Below are 22,281 nucleotides of genomic sequence, written 5' to 3' on the forward strand. Positions count from 1 at the left end.
TGAAGAGTGGGTGAGCATGACTTAACTAAGGTAAGAGTGGAGGAAGTCAGGGACACTAATCGTAAACTGCACCAACAGTGTGGAAAAGCTAAACGGGAGGAGGCGAAGATTATGAGGAACTTGCTTTTTTTAATACATTTTTGGGGGGGACAAGATGTCTTATTTTGTAATCAGAAGAACATTAAGGTTATAAATACTTTTAAAGCGGGGAGGCTTCCCACTTCAATATAAGGAATCAATCCTTCATGATTCTGTGAGAAGATAGAAAAGCAAGCCCTCCCCGCTGGCATCTCTTAAGAAGCTGCAATAGTCGTTGAAAATGTCTGAGTTCTCGTCTTGACATAGGACTTTCTAATCTATGCCTATCATCAGTATGACGTGGGGGTCGAAAAGTCTAGGCTTGGCTTCTTCATCGGTTGCCATAGCCTCTCCGCCTGCAGGTCAGCTTTTAACCACTTATTTCATAGGAAAGCAGGGCCCTCCTTCACTCCTCCACTAGGGCAAGTGTGTGATCCCGCACGTGCAACGTGTACGTTCGTGGGAAAAGGGAATCCCCAAAGCGCGTCGCGTTACAGGAGGACGCCCAAAAGGCAGAAAGAACGAAATTAACTACCAAACCCACAATGCACAGCCCACCTTTCCGGAAGCAAGGTTTACAAGCTCCTGGATGCTCTTATCCGGGCGGAAGCGTCTCGCTTTGAGTCTGATTGGAAGTGATAAAAATGAAGCATTGTGGGACTTTGTCTCCCAGTACGCATGTGCCAACTGGCCTCGCGTTGCTTCAGGAGCCACGTCCCGGAGATGGCGGCGACCAAAGATGCACGTCAGCGAAGCCGGCCAATCCGTTCCGTGCGCAGGCGCAATGGCATGGACAGCACCGGAAGCGCAGGGGGATGGGGCGGCGGTGACGCGATTCTGTCCGCGTTGGAGGGGCCGGGCCGCTGCTGGAGTCGCCGCGGCTGCCGCGTGACGTGGCACAGCGAAAGCCTTAATACTAGAGCCGGAGCTGCCGCGCCAGTCGTAGAGCAGGTCCGCGCCCCACTAGTACCTGACCTGGAGCTTAGTCCGAAACGCCGGCTAGCGGGCAGTTCCTGCCGCCGTCTTTCTTCCTTAGCTTCTTTTTCTCGCTCAGTTTGCCGGGAGCTTGGAAGGAGAAGGCCCGGGGACGCTCTGAACCCCTTCTGCTCCTGCCCATCGCAAGTGCCACTACCGCCATGGGCCTCACCATCTCCTCCCTCTTCTCCCGCCTCTTTGGCAAGAAACAGATGCGCATTTTGATGGGTGAGTGAGCGACCGAAAACCGAGTCCCGGCTCTCGTGGGGTCGCGGAAGGCCGGTTCTCTACGCTTGGGGCGGCCTCGGGGCCTGTGTTTTCCTCTGCCGGCTGTGGTGGGGGAGGGGCGGCCGGCTGGGGGTCGGGAGGCATTCTTAAGGGGGAACAATGGGGCGAAGGGTGTTTGGTCATCGCAGACCTGTCCTAGAGGCCGGGCAGCGGCGTGTTGCAAGGTTTCCTCCTGCTTTTGTTTTTCGCTCCTTGATCTTATTAAAAGCCTAACAAGATTGGGTGGAGATGTGGGAGAAGCGAATTCTTGGATCTCGCAGAGCCCGGAAGACACTGGCAAGGCCCATTCTGAGAGTGCGATCTGGCTCCCTTTTTCCACGGGTATAGGCAGCGGTTGGGAGGGAGGCAGAGCGACTCCAGCCTTCCTCCTCCCCCTTTCCGCCCTGGGTACACACTCTGCACATGCCAGTGGTATTTGAACGAACGGTCGCCGAGAGCTCTGAACTGGCCGTAGGAGGAAGTGACCAGGCCCAGTGCAGTGGCAAAGGAGCACCCAAGGTTTCAGAAGAGTCCGGAGTCCTCAGCGCTCACTTCGCTAAACTTTGCATCGCGCTGAATTCCCTTCATTTTTTTTGTTTTTCTTGTTAGTATTCCTGAAAACTAACTTTTTCATGAATATGTTTCTCTTGGTTACTCTCAAACACTAAATATATCTGGTTCCTCCCTTTGGGTTTTAGACAGATTTTCTTGTTACTAATTTTATTAGCCCCCTGGCTAAGGTTTAATGAAAAAAAGTTTTAGAAACTAATTTTTTTAAAAGCCGATAACAAATTTTCAGTAACTGAATATCATGACGCTTAATTTTAAGGTAGCTTTACAAAGGTTCTTTTTTAATTCTTTTGAAAAACAGGCTTTTAAAAAACGGCTTTTCGGGGTCTTTTTTGCTCAGCTTAGGGAGAAGAGGCTTGCCACTTGTGATGTAAGCAACCCCTCCCCCATAGAACTGTGAGTGTCTGCATCATAGCTAATACCCATGGACCTGAATAATGCTAAAAGGAGCTCCTCTAACTTTAAACATTGAAACTTGTTGGCTCATTAGTTTGTTTTCTAGAGAGTAGAGGGGATAAAAAGTTTCATTTTCGAGTTCTACTGTGGAAAATTTTCCCAAGCACGGTACAGTAATATTTCAAGGTGTTCGTGAAGATTAAGGGTATACACATTTGATTCTTTTTTTGCTTTACTGTTATTCCAGCTTCTTCACAATTCATGAAACAGTTGTTAATGGTTCATTCACAAAGGTAAATCAAAATATTTTCTTTTTGAAAGTTTCTCAGATTTTATTTATGAAGAAGAATTTTAGGGGGGCAAGCATTGTTTAAGCTTTAAAAGTTGCTGAAAAGTAGCAGTTTAAAAAAGAATCCGAAGTCAATAGGAAGACTTTGGACTATGATCTATGAATTTTCAGCTTGTTCCTTAAAGAGATTAACTAGTATGTTCTGGAAATGCAGAATGGTTGGTCCTTTTACTGAAGATTTATTGGAAATGAATTGCTGTTTTTCATTTTCTTAGTCTTTTGTGATGGCTAAAAGTTTCAGAGGGAGAAGAAAAGGAAAATTATGCTATAAGCACTTCTCTATTATTACTATATTAGGGTAGCATTTCTCCCCCGTCCCCCAAAAATGATGGAAAGAAAATGGAAAAGTATTTAACTTTGTGCATTTGCTCAGAGGATAGAAGTCATGATTTGGAATCATTCAATTTATGTTAAGTGTTTTATTACTCAGGTTTGCTATTCTTGTTTTGTATTTTCATTTTGGGATAATCAAGTTTCTTTGATTAAAAACAATTCAGTCACAAGGTCAACTTCTTTGGTAACTCATCAAATGAAGTATAACCATGTGAAGGATGTGTGCATGGATAGGGAAAGAGGTGATTTGGAAGTTTGATAATTAGTTTTTTTGGTCCTGCTTTATGAGTGACTGCATAAATAACATCACTCCTAAGGTGTCTGCCCTTATTGAAGTATTAGAATGGTTAATGGTTGTTTTTTCCATATTAATATTCTCTGGCAGATACTGTGCTTTCTTTTCCTTTAAAAGGGTTAGATAAAAAAATTCTTGCCTTTGTGAGTTGGTAATTTTTTCAGATTTTACTGTCTTGACTCATTATTAAAAGATAGCAGTTAGCTAGAGTCTGGTTTGCCAAATTACTGTGGAGAAGTTATTTTATTTCTATGCCCACTCTCAAAAGTTAAAGTAATTTAGAAAGGTGTTTGAAGTTACAGCTTGTAGTTAATTAATTAAAAAATTATAAAACAATGTCTTATTTAAAGTCAAAGTGTAGATTGACAGAAGTTGTGTAGGTTTTTTTTTTTTTAAAGGAGAAATCCTCGTGATTGACCACATTGAGCTTAAATTCAAAGTTTCTACCTTATATTTCTCATGTAGCCCTGCATTATCCTATTTTTAGTCTGATCTCCATATCCTGATCTGTGATTAGAGGTAATTTTGGTAAATGACTCCCCAGATATTGTGTATATGTAAAAGCACTACTTTCTGTAGAGGAATTATTAATTCTACTCTTTGAATTTGTGAGTTCCTGTCGAAAAACTGGAAAAATGTTTCTTTCTAAGATTGTTCATACCAGTAAAGTTCTGCCTTACTCTTATATGTGACTGGTTTTTTTAGGACCGGAGAGGTTCAGGAGGGAGGATACTCTATTTGCTAATTTGAAAATATTGCCAAATATATTAAGTTAGGCTTTAAGCTCAAAGTGGTGCTTCATACTTTTTCCCTAGCATATTTTGTAAATACATTTATTTTGTAATTTTAAATTTTCATCCTTATTCTGAAAATATCCTTTTTGTTAAATTAGAAAAAATGAAAAAATAAAGACTATCCTATAATTCCACCATTTCACTATTGATAATATTTGTTATATTTACTCTAGCCTTTTAAGAGGTTTTTGATCCCCCAAAACTTATACTTGTGATATATAGTTTTGTGGTGTTGTTTTTTTTTTGTTGTTTTTTTGTTTTTTTTTGATTTAGCTTATTACGAGCATTTTCTCAGGTCATTAGTTGAAAGCATAATTGCCAGCCTTTAAAAGGAAAGGCCCTTGTGATTAATTAGGTGATACAGGGAAACAATAGAAAAGGCAAAATCTTTAGTTTCATGTCACTGGAAGTTGGTACAACCATCCTTAGATGTACACTCTTATGTTAGGTATTATAAAATATGGCTGTCAGAGCCATTGATAACTTGCTGCCAATTAACACATTGATCAGAGTACAGATATTCCTATATATGGATAGAAGCAAAACTTAAGCTCATTGTAATGTAGCTTTAGTTTCCGTTTTGATGGTCAAACCTCTGAGGAATTAGATAAAATATTAAGATAGTGTCTCCACCAGAAAAATTTGAAGGCAAGATATATAAACACTATTTGAGAGTTCTGGCATCAGACCTAGGTTTTTTGTTTTTTTTTTTAATTGGGATGTAATTCACATAACATGAAATTCATCCCTTTAAAGTGTACAGTTCAGTGGTTTTTAGTATATTCACAAAGTGTGTAACATCACCACTGTCTTAATTCTAGAACAGTTTCATCAGCTCAGAACGAAACCCCATGCCCAGCAACTCATTGCACTCCCCCCCGCCCCCAGTTCCTCTTGAAACTACTCATCTGCTTTCTGTTTCTAAGGTTTGTCTATTCAGGGTATTTCATATAATAGAATTATACAATATGTGACCTTTAGCTGCTTTTACTTAGCATAATGTTTTCAAGGTTTATCCGTATTATGGTATTTATCAGTACTTCCTTTTTATGGCTGAATAGTAGTAATTCCTTTGTAGAAATATACAACATTTTGCTTATCCATTCATCAGTTGATGAAAATGGTTCTTTCTACTTTTTGGCTATTATGATTAATACTGCTATAAACATTCATGAACAAGTTTTTGTGTGAGCATATATTTTTAATTCTCTGGTAAATACCTAGGAGTGGAATCGTTGGGTCATATGTTAACTATGTTTAACATTTTGAGGAACTGACAAACTATTTTCCAAAGCAGCTACACCATTTTACATTCCCACCAGCTATGTATGAGGGATTTAATTTCTCCAAAAGACCTAGGGTTTGAATATTTGTTCTGCTACTCCTGTGATTCTAGGTACATTTCTGAACTTCACCTGCTGTGTCTGAAAGATGGAGGGTTATTGTAAGGATTAAATTACCAAAATATGTGGAATCGCCTAGTATTGTGGTTGGAACACAGTAAACACTCAATTTTAAATTATGAAGTTGTATTTCAAGCTTCCTTATAGAAAATTTGAAAGAAAAGGAGAACACGGAGAAAAATACCATGTCTAAAATTTTACATACCTGAAAATAGTTTTTCCCAGTTTTTTTCCTTACTGCATCTGGATTTTTTCCTCCAGGTTGAGATAATTGGAATCTAGCTGCCATGTTTTGGTAAACATACTTTTTAAAGATTGGCAAAGATTTTGGGGGTAGTTTTGCTGCTAACACTTTGGTTAAAGTGTAGGTCTTGTTAAGAATAACAAATAATTCCAGTCTATCTTTTAATACATTGAGTTGTTTATAGGGTGAGAGGGAGGGGAGGACATCTCTGGACTGTACAGATAGAATCTTTATCTTGGCTGGTTGAGAATTGGTTATAGTTTCATTTTTATGGAGAAGGCTCATTGCCAGATATTGCAAAATTAAGGAAATACAAACTTAAGAAATGACTAAAGTGGTTCAAAATTGTTAGACCAACATGTTTTTGAGTAAAGAACTATGTAATGAGTTTTAAGTGATGGCATACATTAATTTGTGCATCTTAAATCTTACAATAGAAATAACCTTTTTTTGAAAAAAACTGGTTTGCATTTATACAACAGTATCATTTTGGGTATAAGATACCTTTGCGATTTTAGAATCTTCTATGTGGCTGCAAGTCATTTAATCTTCTGTGTGGCTGCAAGTCTTATAATTTTTATTTTAAAGATACTCATGGATGCTTAAAAACCATTTGGTTGCATTATTTTGGAAACTCCTTTAAAAATAAATATAAGTATATAAAACATATTCAAAGCTCTTAAGGAGTCATCTTCCTAGAGTATGCATCAGGAACTGTAACCAGCTCAGCATTTTAATAAACGAAATCTACTTGAGAAAATTTATTATTTTTTTAATGACAGTAACAAATGTTTTTGTGTAAAAAAAAAAAACTGTGGAAGTAGAATATTAATTGTGTATACAAGCAAGTATACAACTTTTATTAAAAGAAAAATTGGATTACTGTAACTTAAAGTAGTTACATAATCATAATTTAACCTGGATATTTTCCATTCTCTGTCAGTATTTTTGGATTTACATTGTTTTTAAATGGCAGTATGAGATCCAGTTAGACCTCCACTGAGGACTGGCATGTACCATATTTCTCAAAATCTAACATGTTTTTTCCTAATTAGCATCTCAGTTTCGATTCTGACAGGCTTAATTGTATTTGTTTAATCATATTTGTGTATGTTTTCTGATCTTTTTACTGTTTCATACTCAAAAAATTAAACACTTCCTGGTAACAGTGGTTTTTCTTATGCCCATGAATGAGGGCTTACCTTGGGCTGCTCACTCTGACTAGTGAGTATGTTATAGTACTTGGAAAGAATAAACATGAATCCTGGGTATGAAGAAATGGGGAACAAAGTTTGATTAGGGGACACGAATAAGAAGGCATAAGATGCCTAAGTTTCCACGGAGATCTTAAAGCTACCCTTTATGGATGCAGAGTATAAAGGTTGTCATATGGGTAGGAGTTTGAATTGCCTGTAGCCTTTAGTTCTGTTTTGAACTGATAAAAGCTAAACTTACTTGCAGGGGAATGTAAATTAGATAAGTGAAGTGAGGTGTTTTGTTGTTGTTGTTGTTTTTAAAGCATTGGTTTCTTGTGCCAAATATTGCTTTGATTTAAATATTGAAACATCCTTGCTTATTAAATCAATACTCAGTTGAATTTCAAAATCTGACAGCAGAAATCCAGGTGGACAAATGTGATGTTTTTAGAGCAGTTATACATCCAATTATGTTATTAGATACTGACCTTCCATTTATGAAGGTTTTAGCAAACAATATAGAATATGCGGGTTTTGAGAGATTCATACTTAGGCATTTAATTTGTTCTTCACTATTACTGTAATAAAGTGGTAAAACCTCTTGTTTTAGTATGTCGGTTGTTTTCTTTTTCCCCCCAGAAACAAGCACATTCCTCTGTACTTGTATTTGCCTCTAATCATTTTAAGAATTTACACGTGACTTACATTGGAGCTGAATATGATAGGGCTAGTTTTACAACCTAAATTAACCTTAACCTAAATTAATACTTTTGTTCTCATTTCTGCACATTTGATGTTGAGATGGATTTAGGTAGGGATAAAATCGGCCTTCTCTTATAATTCAAGAAGACCAGGGCATTGTGTTTTACCCGTGCATTGAAACCTTTTACTCTAAATTGCTCTTTACATAAAAGGAAATTGAGTTTATGAACCTTACAGTTAATTATTTACTCATTCCTATGTGTTCTCTGACTCAACTTCTAATTTGTGTGTTTATTTTTATTTATTTATTTATTTGTTTGTTTGTTTTTTAGGTGAGGCAACCCTTAGTCGACCTCATAGATTGCAAGGATCTTGTCAGTTTACAATCCCTTATTTTTTAATTTTTTATTTTTTTACGCCTACAGCACCTGGTCTTCCTAGGTGGTCTAATTTGTGTTTTTAAAAATGGTAGTAGTTCATAGAATTAATGACTTGAATTGGAGGAGATTGTAGAATATCTGATCCAATCCCCTTGTTTAGCTAATTCTCTGACCCGTTTCCTAAAGTGATTTCTTTAAAGGCACTTGACTAGATTTTGGCAAAGCAAATCTGGAGAGTAGAGCCCGAGTCAGCCAGGTACTCTTTTCTTTTCACTGCTACATGCTATCTTTCTAGGTTTAGAAGGAACAATGAAAAGGCTTTCTGTAGAAGTGTTGCCTTTGCGAATTAGAAATGAGGTAATTTCATTTCTAACTCATTTGTGCCTTGCCTAGTCAACTTTAGCTTTCAAACTATAAATTTGTTTTAAAATTACTTCTTAATGTGTGCTTTTGGTCTAAATTTAAAATCTGTGATGTCTTTTTCTAGTTGGATTGGATGCTGCTGGCAAGACAACCATTCTGTATAAGCTGAAGTTAGGGGAGATAGTCACCACCATTCCTACCATTGGTAAGAAAGTTTACAGATAACTTTAATATATATTATGACAATATATTATAAAGTGAAATAGAATACGGTTTAATTTTGAAACAGCTCTTTTTTAAAAGACTTTATTTTTTAGAGCAGTTTTAGGTTCACAGAAAATTGAGGTTTCCCATATATCACTTGCCCCGACACATGCATACCTTTCCCCTATTCACTCACGAGAGTGGTACATTTTGTTAAAATTGATGAACCTAGATTTTCACATCATAATCACCCAAAGTCCATAATTTACCTTAGGGTTCACTTTTGATGTACATTATATGGGATTGGACAAATGTACAGTGTCATGTATCCATCATTATAACTCCTAAGTTTTTAAGTTTGTTGATTATGTAGTAGGACTTTTAAAAATCCTGAGAGTTCCACAATAAAGAGGTTTATTTTCTTAATGACATTGTGCACAACAATCTTTTTTTCTTTGTAGGTTTTAATGTGGAAACAGTAGAATATAAGAACATTTGTTTTACAGTATGGGATGTTGGTGGTCAAGACAAAATAAGGCCTCTCTGGAGGCATTACTTCCAAAATACCCAGGTAAGAAATGCAATACATTTTTATAACTTTTCTTATAGGTTTCATGCTCTAAAGTTTGTGTTAATTTCTACCGTTTAATTGGATGTTGGTGTGTATTGTATGAGTTGGCATTCTTCTTTCTGCTATTTCCATATTCTTCAGTGAACTGTCTCACTTATGCCTTTGAAGGCTAAATTACCGAGGGTAGAAGAGTTACATAGCTATCATAGTAATATTTTGGAAGATTGGATGTGGGTGGGGGTGTTTCTCAAGATTGAATTAAGATGTCTCATCAGTAGTTCTGTTGGTTTCATTCTTAGTTTAGGAAGTAAGATCTGTATAACTTTCTGTCATTATAGTTTTAATGAATGTAAGACATTAGTCCTTCGTTTTGTCTAGTTGTTTACTTTATTAAAATAGATCTGTGCTGTTGATTTCTAAGATATTTTTATATTATCATAGTATATATAATACAGGCATGGAAGAGACATTAGTGATCTTGTAGAGCAGAATTTCTCAATTTGGCTGCATGTTAGAATCGCTTGGGGAGCTTTAAAAATCCCAAACCTTTGATCATAACCCCAGACCACATGAATCAGAATCTCGGGAAGTATAAACTAGACATCAGTAGTGCTTCTCAAACTTTAATTTACATATTAATTACGTAGGTATTTATTAAAATACAGATCAATTCAGTATGGCCTGGCTGAGTAAGGCCTGAGATTTTTAGCAAGTTCTCAGGTGGTGGTACTGATGCTGCTGGTTTAGGACCTTATTTTGAGGAGCAAGTCTCAAGTATAGGGGTTTTCATCAGTAGCACTGTTGACTTTTCGGGCTGAATAATTCTTTGTTGTTGGGTGAAGGAGTGCTTTCCTTTGCATTGTAGGATGTTTAGCAGCATTCCTGGCTTCTGCCCACTACGTGCCAATTGCAGTACCCTCCTTCCCCTTAAACCAGTTGGAACAACCCAAAATGTCTCCACATCCTGCAGAATAATTCCCGAGGACAAAATTCCTCCCTCTTGAGAACCACTGCTCTTTTCTTACTCTTACATATGAGGAAACTGAAGCTTGGAATGACTTACCTAATACTGGAGAGCTAGTTCTTGTTCTACATTTCTGTTTAACCTGGTTCCAACTCTGTTGTGTTTCCCAAAGTAATGTATGATGTTACAAGTACTTCATATATTTAAGATTTGCAGATGTCAGTAATTCATTCTTGGTCTCCCAGTTCCTTTAACATTGTATACAAGTGAGGTATATTGCCACCAGGTGGCAATGAATACCCTAGGTGAATGGCTGGAGCAACCAGGTTTAAGTAGGACGTCATGTTAAGTGGAATGCTTGTTTCTTTAAAATTTAGAATGTATTAGTTCATTAACATAGCTGTGGTTAGAAAAGATATTTTGGTAGGAGTCACATGCTTTAAAAAAGTTGTTATGGAAATTTGCAAATATACAACAAAAGAGAGAATAACATAATAAACTCCCACGTATTTGTTACCCGACTTCAATTATTCAGATATGGCCAATATTGTTTAATTGGTACTCCTCCCAAATGTTCTTAATAGTTTAGATTTATTTTAAAAGTAAGTCATAGGCATTTCATTTAGGGACATGATTTTGAAGTAAAATGAGATATGAAGTAAAACTTTGCTAATCCTAAACCTTATAATTCCTAACCAAGGCTAACTCTTCTGTTAACTCCAGATTTGTTTAGAATGCTTTGTAATTTACTTAATTAATTTGGGATTAGATCTACTCCTGGCCTCTTTGGATCACCTTAGAATCAAAAGTTCAAGTACTTCTTCTTAGGGAGTTCATGCCTGCTGGAGAAAGCTTTATGCGTTACCTGATATAATCACAGCTAAGCTCTTACAGCTAGCTTTTCTAACATATTCATTCAATTCATGCATGCATTGCAAGGCAACCCTTGGTTGACCTCACAGATTGCAAGGACCTTATCAGCTTACAATCCCTTATTTCTTTATTTTTTACATCTACAGCACCTGGTCTTCCTAGATGGTCTCCCGTCCAAGTACTAACCCGGCCCAACCCTGCTTAGCTTCCAAGATCAGACGGAATCAGGCTTGTTCAGGGTGGCATGGCCGTAGACTTTTCCAGCATTCTTGACCAGTTCTTTCAGCTATAAAATTGAAAAGAAATTATGCCATTTAACCATGTTTCTAACGTATGTTAACAATCCAGAACACGTTGTTTATTATAATAGTTCCAATTAGTTTGTTCTAAATAATTAAGTAAATATTTGGTCGTTTAAGTAATCTTTTCTTATCTTTAGAGTCCTAGCTTTAATATACTCTTGATTCTACACTATCCAAGGAAGTGAATAATTTAGAATTTATTCCTAAAATAATTTTCCCTCTCGATAATAATACTTTGGGACTGATAGTACTGCTTATATTTTAAAACAATAAAAATGGATTATTAGTACAGAAAAAAATTGGATCCCTTTTGGAAGCATGGGAGGAAAAGGAAAAGATAACATTAAATGTCTATGATAAGGTAAGCCAAGTGTAATTCTAGATTCTTGCATACCTCTTTGATTACATTTAATTTTAAATAGGCTTACAAAGTTGGTGGTATTTTACAGAAGAGGATTAGGTAATTTACTAATAAGTAGTGTTGAAATTTGAATTTGGGTATTACTTCACTATGCTATACTGGCTCTCATAGCACCAAGTTTTTTCAAAGGATAGGATGTTTAAAATGATGATTTCCAACAGAGATAAAGGAAATGGGTTTGAAATTTGCTAGGTTAAAAGGAAATTATATTATTTAATGACTATAGCCTAAAATAAGTATTAGGTACTCTGGCAAACTCAGTGCTGTGGTAATAGTGAGAGATAAATACAAAATGATATAGCCCTCTGCCCTTAGTGGATTTAATCTAGTTACTTATTTAAATAATAGCATAAGACAATTTGTGGTAAAACTGATGAATGTTCAAAAATACTTTAGCAGTCAGGGTTTTGGGGAGAATATTCAAAGTAATCACTTTAGTATTAATGGGAATAGATTTTAATAAAGCTATAAAATGAATCTGTCCTCTCTCCAGTTGAAAAATTTATTAAATTTTCTCATTTGAAAAATTTTAGAAAAGTCTTAATTCAACTGATTGCTTCTCAATTCCATTTCTTTTGTAGTAGAGAATTCTAATATTTTTGAGTATCTTTAAGAATGGTTACTAACTTCCTTTTTGTTAAGAATTTCTTATTTGATCAAATCAGCCTTGAATTTTTCTTGATATATTTTGCTTAAGATTTCCTTACTCTGATACTAGAGTTGGCAGGCAACATTCTGGAACAAGGCTAACTTTTCCTGATGAGGCATATAAAAACTGCTCTTCCACCCCCCCCCACCCCCCCTTTTTTTTAACACTTTGTGCATGCCTTTGACTGAATAAGCTAGTTTAGTTAGTAAATTCTGAATCTTTAGGATATTTGGCTTATTCTTTTCCTTTGGTCCCTACTTTATGGCCTTTTTCTTTTTCCTTCTATTTCTTTGCAAATAAAATTTATTCTTGGCATAGTTGAAGAGTGAGATTTCTTTTGATTTCGAATATTGAAATCAGAAAAAATGCTCAGCTTTTTTCAGTACTTAGAGCTCTGTTCTTATTCTTTCATTTTATAAGGGTACATTTTCTTCCTAACATTTTGCTTCTTGATATGGTTTTGCTACCTGTCTTTAATGTTTCATATATAATGTATCCTTTAAGTTTAACTGTTATAGTTTATTTAAACAATTTTTTTTTCCAGGGTCTTATTTTTGTGGTAGATAGCAATGATCGTGAAAGAATTCAGGAAGGAGCTGACGAACTGCAGAAAATGGTAATGTTTTTAAAATTCATTGTTTCCAATGATGCATTTTTCTGGGCAACAGTGGCGATATTAGTGGTTGATGCATTTTAACTGATTAGATTACACAAATGAAATTTTTAGAGCTAGAAAGAACTTTGAGTAACTATCATCACAGGTTCTTAAAGCATGTAAAAATCTTGTATAGAGCTTTTTAAAAAACACATAGAAGAGTAGCTATTTCAGTAAGTTAGGAGGAATGCCCAGCTTGTTTTTAGAATGCTCCATGAGTGAGTTAATTTATTTATTTATTTTTAATTTTTTACACCAATATAAAACAGTAATTATTTGACCTTTGCAAAAAAAAAAAAAGCACCTGGTCTTCCTAGGTGGTCTCTCATCCAAGTACTAACCAGGCCCGACCCTGCTTAGCTTTCCATGGGTGATTTTGATGCATATTTCTGGTTGAGGATTAGTCCAGTACTTTATAAATAGAAAATATACAGTTTTGAAACTTTTGTGTTGTAGAAATCCTGGTTCAGATTCCTTGTTATCAAGGTCATTGGGTTCAGTTTCCTCTATATTGTGTAGTAATGTATACATTGAAATGTTTTGTAATAGTAACCATGAATTCCACTCAAAGGTAATAGGATTTTGGTTGACAGTGGCATTTTGGCCTTACCATGTATCGAAGTAATGTTTTCATATGTTCATATTGCTGAAAAGCCTGAGGTGGGAGATTATTGAGGAAACTTGTCATGGTTTCAGACTTTTAGCATAAAATATTTACTCAAATGAGATCTTAAATTCTACTTCATTGCTCCTAAGACTGGAGCGGTTTGTAAAACCACTGTGTCAGTGTATGTGTAACTAAATAAGTGGGGTTTTTTTTGGTCTAATGAGTTAAGTATCCCTTCTGCTTTTTTTTGGTAAACAGCTTTATTGAGATATGTCATATGCCATAACTTACTTCATTTACAATGTTCAAGTCAGTGGTTTTTAGTATACAGAATTTTACAACCATTACCACAATATAATTTTAGAACATTTTTATCACCCCATTAACAAATCATAGGACTATTAGTATTCATTCCCCATTCCTTCCCCAACGCTACCCAACATCACCAGCCCTGACAACCACTAATCTACTTTCTCTATACATATGCCTGTTCTGGACATTCATATAAATGGAATCATGCATTATGTGGTTTTTTGTTACTTTTTAAACTTTTTGTTACTTTTCACTTACCCTAAGTTTTTTAAGGTTCATCCATGTTGTATCAGTACTTCATTCCTATGGTTTCAACTCTTGGAATTCTTGTATTTTTCATAACTGCAAATGCCCTAATTATTGTATTATTGTCTCAGTGTTGTGTGGTCCAGCTGGCTAGAAAGGATAAAAGTCCAAAAAGAATCATTATGGAAATACTTTTAATATTAAGTACCATAAGATCATGCCATAAATATTTATTGCCATATGTGTTTCTTGTCCTTGCCAATCTTGACCCTCATGGGATGATCTTGAACGCTGAATGAATGGTTTACCTTAATAGAGTGTAGGATGATTGGCTTGAAAGTTTTGCTTTACTCGAAGGCATGTGATTATTTCTTTGGGACTTAAAAACTGAAGGATAAGAGATTTGTAGGAGTACCTGAACTTTATGTAGGCACATTGAGTTGATGTTTAATACTGTATTTAATGTTTAATAAATAGTATAGGAAGACAGTGGCTTACCTAGTTTGTTAAAATAATTGGATACCAGTTTTGTAGTTGTTCATTTCTTAGCTTTTATTTCCAGCTTCAGGAAGATGAATTGCAAGATGCAGTGTTGCTGCTTTTTGCAAACAAACAGGATTTGCCAAATGCTATGGCCATCAGTGAAATGACAGATAAATTAGGTCTTCAGTCTCTTCGTAACAGAACAGTAAGTATTAGGATATTAATTGTTATTAGGATAATTGTTTTAGAATTATTATGATAATTGTTTTAGCTAATATTTAGTTTAAATATTAACTAATTGTCCTCTCTGAAGAGATAAAGAGTACATTAGTTTACAGTAATACACTCTTGCTGATACAAACATGAGCCCTTTCAGGCTTTATTTCATACATTTTATAAATGATGTATTCAGTTTTACTTTAAAGTATGCTGATAATCTTCTTGGTTTTTTAGCTTTTCATATAGCTCCTTTAAGGATCCATAGATTTAAATATCTTTATTTTATTTGATTTTTCTTAACTTTGTCCTCATATGTATCGTATTGATAAAGATGTGGAAAACTGTAGTGTATGAGAATTTTAATATCTAAAGATTATTGATATTTTTAACTTTACATCTTTTAAATAGCTGTGCAGCAAATATTTAATAATTTGGTTTTTTCAGATAATATTGTTTCATGCTGTTTACATGATATCAAAAGCTTATATGACCTTTAATTATGATATTAAATAAGTTTTGAATTTAAAATTATATAATAAGAGCTTATATTCAGGATTTAAATATTGACAAACTATAACATACTATTTTATACATAAAGATATCACAAACTTTTAGTGTAGCTTGTGCTTTATAATAGTTTTTCGTTAGTTTGTTAACAGGCAAATACTGTGCTATGGCAATAACTGTATAGACTGTTTGAGATGGTCCAGGCTGATTTAAATAAGATGAATCGCAAATGATACCAGTTTTTCTTGCTGTGAAGATATGAATGAAGATATGAATTCATGCTTTTTCCCAGCCTTCTATTTTATTTGGGGTGTTTGGTATTTGAATAATACTTGGTAGACTAGTAGTCTTGCAGTTTCCATGCAATATTAAAGCAGTGTCTTTAAGGCAAAATGGAACTGGCCAATAAAATTAATAAAAATAAACTATCTCTTACAGGTAATTAAATTGTTTTTTAGGACTTTATCTTGGTATTTGTAACTTCTTATGGCAGTACATACAGTTAATGGAGATGAGAATCATTACCATTTTAAAAAGTAGAACTTTTTGGAATGCGTAAGACTAAAGATAGTGAAATTATCTAAAAAAACTTGTCTCTAAAATATCAACAAGCCCATACTCTTTCAGAATTTTACCTCTTGTACTCTGAACTTCTTTTTTTATGTTTGAGAAATGAAGATTATAAAGAGCAGGTGGATATTTTATTTGTTATTAATCTTTTCATATTAGCGAACAGTTGATTAAGTTTAATGAATATGTAGGAGTAGCTTTAAATGTGAGAAGAGTTTTATGAGAAGCAACAGTTATGAGAAAACTCCCAATCTATACAGTTACTGAGATCATCCAATATAAAATTAATCCTTCGTGGAATGTAATATTTAACGTATTTATTCATTTACTCCTATGGTTTTATATGATTTTTATTTCCTTTTTTCCTATACTTTATGGTAACTGCTGACTAATACCTCTCAGGAATTGGGAGAAAATATTTACTTTTTCTGATTAAGAAATTTTGAACACTGTTATAATAATCCTATGTTAATCAAGTATTCTCTTGTCCTTTTTTTATAGTGGTATGTTCAAGCCACTTGTGCTACACAAGGAACTGGTCTTTATGAAGGACTTGACTGGCTGTCGAATGAACTTTCAAAACGTTAAATGAAACTGGATATTTAACCAAGGACACGTTTGATAGAATTGGTCTAGGCTTGTTACAACAAAATTAGTTTGCATCTTGGTTATTAAACAGTATCTGGGACTGGTTTGGGCAGAAGATTACAGCGTTTAAACTTATTTTGTTGCCAATTATTGTTTACCAAGTATAATGTTGCCATTTAGCAATATGCTTGGTTTTAAAGAAATTCTCCTTAACTTGGAAAAAAAAGTGTCCTCTTTTAATTTTACTTCCCTTAAGCCTAAATGCCTGGACATAGCTATTGTGACACCTTTAAATAAATCCGTTTTGAATGTTTTTTGAGCCCACAACAATAATGTTTTAAAGTTTTTCCCTTGCTACTTTACTGATACCTTTATCATTCCTGGGACAGTCTGCTGATTTAAAAATGTAGCATTCCATTTGTATTTATTTTTCTCCCTTGCCAAAAAGATTTTTTAATATCGCTTGTACCAGCCAGGAAATGTTCCAAAACACTATTCAGATCTGTTGCACTGAGGAACTTATTTTTTTGCCTGTCATTGACTCCTGGCTTCCATCAGCCAAGCTTACCTTGGTGCGGTTTGGATTTGTTAGCTAAATAGTTCTTTGCTGATTGCAAAGAGTTCATATTGAGAAGAGTTTTTAATATCCAGCAGATTGTCTTTCTTTATATTGTATCTTTTTTATGTTGCATGTTGCTTTTGGTATCAGCCTGACTCTTTACCCAGTGTATGATAGTTCTGCTGATGTTTTATTGTTTATTGGTGAACATATCTTCATTAAGAGTTTTTGGAAAACTCATCAGACTCAAATGAATAAGTTTTCTTCATAACCCATTTGAAATTATTCCTAATAAAATGATAAAATATGTAATTGTGTGTGTTCTTTTTTAGTCTTAAAGATGTTTGAAATGGATTTTCTTATTTAGCAAAGTTGATTTGCATATTTTACATACTGTGAACAGTAACACAGATCCCAGTGAATTTACTAATCTTGTAAATTGGAAACAAAATACGGATTGCTATTGTGTGTATATAACAGTGGGGAGCAACTTCAAAAATTTAGTTTTCTTTGATAAAATACCATTTTGACATTGTACGTTTTTAGACTCATCAAGAGTAAAAAGCTGTTGTAAAATGCTCAAAAAGCATGTATTTCACAGCTAAGGTTAAAAAAATTCAAGTGCTGTTTGCATGGCAGAATGCAGACTGTTAGTGATGCTCTTCTATGTAGAACAAAGTTCACCAGCACTTTTTGGCTTCACAAATTTCAGAACTTTTGCAAAAAGGCTGGATGGGACTGATTTTTTTGTTAATAAGGCAATAAAGGTATGTACCTCATTAATTACATCTAAGTTATTAAAAGAGCTTGGTAATCTCATGGGTCACTTAGTTTTTGTCTATATTTTATATTTTATAAACCTTGCTTTTTTTATAAATTAATGGCTTGTATAGATTCAGATAAATTTAGGGACTGAAATTTTATTTTCTAAACCAAATACATGCTTATAAAATGTAGTTTTGAATTGCAAAAACAAAACAAAGCTATTGGATCAAATGAAAGATTGGAATTAAGTAGTTGATGCTCATCAAACAGGTTACTGGGGCAAAATTTTGTGTTTAACATGTCACATGACTTAAGTGCAACTTTCCTAGCCCATCAGATGAACTCATTCTTCTCTCCATGTAAGAAAGGTATCATTTCTTGTTGGATAAAACTAAGATCCTGTATAGTATGTGTAGTGTTACGGGGTTCAACTAGATATAAATTTTCAATAAGTTTCATGTTAGGAGCATAGTTAAATTATCTCTGCATTAATTCAAAAAACTAAACCAAGTAAGTTAAAGATGTTTTCATGGACTCTGAAGAGAGTGAAGAGAATTCATGTAATCTTAAATTGTAAGACAACTCTACGGCTATTGGAAATGGCTGCGTTAAGAAACTAAAATGGGTTAAACAGATTTGCAAAAGTGCCCTTTTTTTTTTAAGCATTAACTTTGCAACTTGGTATGTTTTTTACCTCAAAAGAAATTACTCTTTAGTTCTAGTGGCGGTAGGGTTTTTTTGTTTGTTTTTTTTAATGAAATTGAGAAGTTCTATTTTTTTTTTCCAAGTAGAAGTGAGTAAATTCTTTGGGGAAAACTATAAATCGAGAGAGAACCCCTACAATGCCTTTCCCTTCATTTTAACATTTTTTGCAAGCAGCGCAAATATAAAATCACTATCACTATCCTAATTCGTTGACGTGCAGTACTCTTAAGAAGTACTTAACACTATCAAGATTCAATGCTTACTGTTCACACAAAGGTTAAACTTGGTGGTGGTCAATCAGTAAGAGGTCTCTGGTTATGTAGAACAGTTGATTATATTCCTAGATTAAAAAGTGTTTTGTCAAGTAATGTTAACAGCCACAAGTGGAATTGTGGTTTCCTTAAAGACTAGCAGCATCAGAGTTGGGGATTGAACCATTATCTGTTTTCTATCCGCCTGTCCAATAAGCTTTTGTTTTGGTCCATACTATTTCATATTGTCTTTTGTCTAATTCAATTGCTTTTCTGTGATGTAATATCTTGACATTTTGTTGCATATTTCTGTTTCCATGGATTTTCGCTTCACCTTATATATTCCCCATTGAAAATAAAACAAGTGAAATGTGTTGTCTTAATTTTCCAGAGTATCTGTCTCATTCACTGAGACTTCCAGTTTTTTTTAGCATTGTACAGAATTATCTCAGTAATAACCAGATCATTTATAGGATCAAACTTTTAAAGTCCGTGGAATCTGTAGTGATACTCTGGTATTAGTAATTTGTGTCCTTTCTTAGTCTGGGTAGTCTCATCAATTTTATTCTTTTCAAAAAACGAGCTTTTGGTTTAGTTGATTTTCTCTCTTGGTTTTCTGTTTTCACTTTCATTGATTTCTGCTTTAGGTTTTATTTCTTTTCTCTGCTTTGAATTTAATTTGCTCTTTTTTTAGTTTCCTAAGGTGAAAGGTTAGATGATTGATTTGAGATCTTTTCTAATACAGATATCCTTTTCTTTCCAAAAGTCCATGTTACGTCACTTGGTTTTTACAGAAGGACCTACATTAGTATCTATCGTCCTTAAGCAGAAGAAATTCAAAGAGGATTTTTGCTTTTACAAAAAAAAACCATTACAGTACTAATGTAGGTCTTTCGTAAAAGTGAAGTGGCGTAACATGAACTTTGGGAAAGCAGGCAATACTCCTCACTTTAGGCTATATAGGTTTATAGGTTTCACAGAAACACTACTTTTGGATCACAGAGGAAACCTGTATGTGAATTCAATGTTGTAAATTCCTTTCCTAGCACTTCTTTCACTGCATCCCATAAATTTTGATTGATTTTTGTTTTTGTTTCAAAATATTTAAAAATTTCTCTAAGATTTCTTGTATTACTTAGAAGTATGTTGTTTAATCTCTGAGGGTTTTCCAGCTATCTTTCTGGTTTTGATTTCTTGTATAATTCCATTATGGTATGAGAGCAGACACTGTGATTTCTATTTTAAATTTGTTGAGGTATGTTTTATGGGTCAGAATGTCTACCTTGGTGAATTTTCGTTCTACTGTTGGATGAAATAGTCTATAGATGTCAGTTATACCCGGTTGATTGGTGATGGTGTTGATTTTGTCTATGTCCTTATTGATTTTTTGCTAGCTGTCGCAGTCTTGAACTGTAGCGGATTCATTTATTTCTCTTGTAATTCTGTCAGGTTTTGCCTCACTTCGTGTTGTTAAACACTCTCTTGTTAGGTGCATACATGTTAACAATTGTTATGTCTTCTTGGAAAACTGACCCCTTTATCATTATGAAATGCCCCTCTTTATCCCTGATAACTTCTTCTTATTCTGAAGTCTATCTGAAATTCAATATTGTTACTCCTACTTTTTTTGATTAGTGTTAGCATGGTATATCTTTCTCCATCCATTTACTTTTAAGACTATTAAAAATTTTTTTTCATTTTGTGGCTTTACAGTTTACATTCAATATTAGTTTCAAGTGTACAACATAGTGGTTAGACATCTATATAACTTATGAAGTGGTCCCTCCAATAAGTCTAGTACGCACCTGACACCATACATTGTTATTACAGTATTATTGACTATTCTCTGTGTTCTACTTTATATCCCCTTGACTGTTTTGTAACTTGCCAACTTGTGCTGCTTAATTCCTTCATCTTTTTCACCCAGCCTCCCTTCTCATCTGGCAATCATCAGTTTGTTCTGAGTTTGTTTTGTTTATGTTTTAGATTCCACATGTAAGTGAAATCATACTTTATTCACCTCTGACATTTCACTTAGCATATAATACCCTTTATGTCCATCCGTGTTGTTGCAAATAGTAAGACTTTATTTTTTATGGCTGCATAATATGTGTACATCTTTTTTATCCAGTCTATTGATGGACACTTAGGTTGCTTCCACACCTTGGCTATTGTAAATAATGCTGCAGTAAACAGGGATGCATATATCTTTTTGAATTAGTGTTTTCTTTGGATAAATACCCAGAAGTGCAATTGCTGTATTATATAGTAGTTCTGTTTTTAATTTTTTGAGGAACCTATATACTGTTTTCTCTAGTGGCTGCACCAATTTGCAGTTTCACCAACTGCACAACGGACAGTTCCCTTTTCTCTACATCCTTGCCAACATTTGTCTTGTGTTGATTTATTGATGATAGCCATTTTGACAGGTGTATGGTGATATCTCATAGTTTTAATGTGCATTCCCCTGATGAATAGTGATGTTGAGCATTTTTCATGTCTATTGGCTGTCTGGATGTCCTCTTTGGAGAAATGTCTATTCAGGCCTTCTGTCCATTTTTTAATTGGATTGGGTTTTTTTTTTGGTGTTCTATGAATTCTTTATATATTTTGGATAGTAACCCCTTATTGATGTATCATTGGCAAGTATCTTCTCCCATTCAGTAGTTTGCCTTTTCGTTTTGTTGATGGTTTCCTTTGCTGTGCAAAATTTTCTTCTTTTGGTTTCGTCCCATTTGTTTATTTTTTTCTTTTGTTTCCCTTGCCTGAGGAGACATTTAAGACTTTATTCTTTTTAGAATAGTTTTAGGTTCACAGCAAAACTGAATGGAAGGCAGAGTTCCCATGTACTCCCTGCCCCCACCCATGTATAACACTCCCTATTATCAACGTTCCCTACCAGAGTGGTACATTTGTTGCAATCGATGAACCTATGTTGACACAACAATCACCCTGAATCCATAGTTCAAATTAGGGTTCACTCTTGGTGTTGTATATTCTATGGGTTTGGACAAATGTATAATGACATGTATCCATTGTTAGAGTATACAGTTATAGTCACTGCCCTAAAAATTCTCTGTTTCTTCACCTGTTCATCCCACCCCCAACAACTGGCCACCACTGATTTTTCACTGCTTCCGCAGTTTTGCCTTTTCCAGAAGGTTACATAGTGGCAATTATACAAGATGTAGGCTTTTCAGATTGGCTTCTTAATAATGCATATTTTCATGGCTTGATAGCTTATGTACCACTTTTTTAAAGAAATTCATTTACTTACTGAAGGACATCTTAGTTGCTTCCAAGTTTTGGTAATTTATGAATAAAGCCACTGTAAACATGTGGAGATGTGAACATAAATATTCAACTCCTTTGGGTACCAAGGAGCATGATGGCTGGATTGTATGATAAAATTATGTTAGTTTTGTAGGAAACCACTAAATTGTCTTCCAAATTGGCCATACCATTTTGCATTCCCACCAGCAATG

General features: G+C 34.7%; 1 protein-coding gene, 1 long non-coding RNA gene and 1 pseudogene across 2 annotated transcripts; 2 read left to right on the forward strand and 1 right to left on the reverse strand.

Annotated features, from left to right (window-relative positions):
• The first annotated feature begins 968 nt into the window (after window positions 1-968).
• Window positions 969-17,387, forward strand: ARF4 (ARF GTPase 4). Its single transcript, XM_039858628.1, has 6 exons — window positions 969-1,281; window positions 8,470-8,550; window positions 9,011-9,120; window positions 12,874-12,945; window positions 14,712-14,837; window positions 16,430-17,387. Exons 1-6 carry the CDS (start codon window positions 1,215-1,217, stop codon window positions 16,514-16,516), a joined length of 543 nt encoding a protein of 180 aa, XP_039714562.1. The 5' UTR covers window positions 969-1,214; the 3' UTR covers window positions 16,517-17,387.
• Window positions 1,288-6,558, forward strand: LOC120599532 (uncharacterized). The gene is made up of 2 exons (XR_005651926.1): window positions 1,288-1,924; window positions 2,534-6,558. It is a non-coding gene; the product is annotated as an uncharacterized LOC120599532 (long non-coding RNA).
• LOC120599566 (uncharacterized) lies at window positions 11,095-11,213 on the reverse strand (annotated as a pseudogene).
• Window positions 17,388-22,281: the final 4,894 nt, after the last annotated feature.

This window comes from Pteropus medius, unplaced genomic scaffold (genome assembly GCF_902729225.1).
Source record: "Pteropus medius unplaced genomic scaffold, Ma_sr-lr_union100, whole genome shotgun sequence".
In the NCBI taxonomy this organism is placed as follows: domain Eukaryota; kingdom Metazoa; phylum Chordata; class Mammalia; order Chiroptera; family Pteropodidae; genus Pteropus; species Pteropus medius.

Coding starts and splice junctions, on each gene's coding strand:
- ARF4 (XM_039858628.1), top strand. CDS start 1,215: ATGGGCCTCACCATCTCCTCCCTCTTCTCCCGCCTCTTTGGCAAGAAA. Junction 8,551..9,010: donor CACCACCATTCCTACCATTG/GTAAGAAAGTTT, acceptor TTTTCTTTGTAG/GTTTTAATGTGGAAACAGTA. Junction 12,946..14,711: donor CTGACGAACTGCAGAAAATG/GTAATGTTTTTA, acceptor TTTTATTTCCAG/CTTCAGGAAGATGAATTGCA.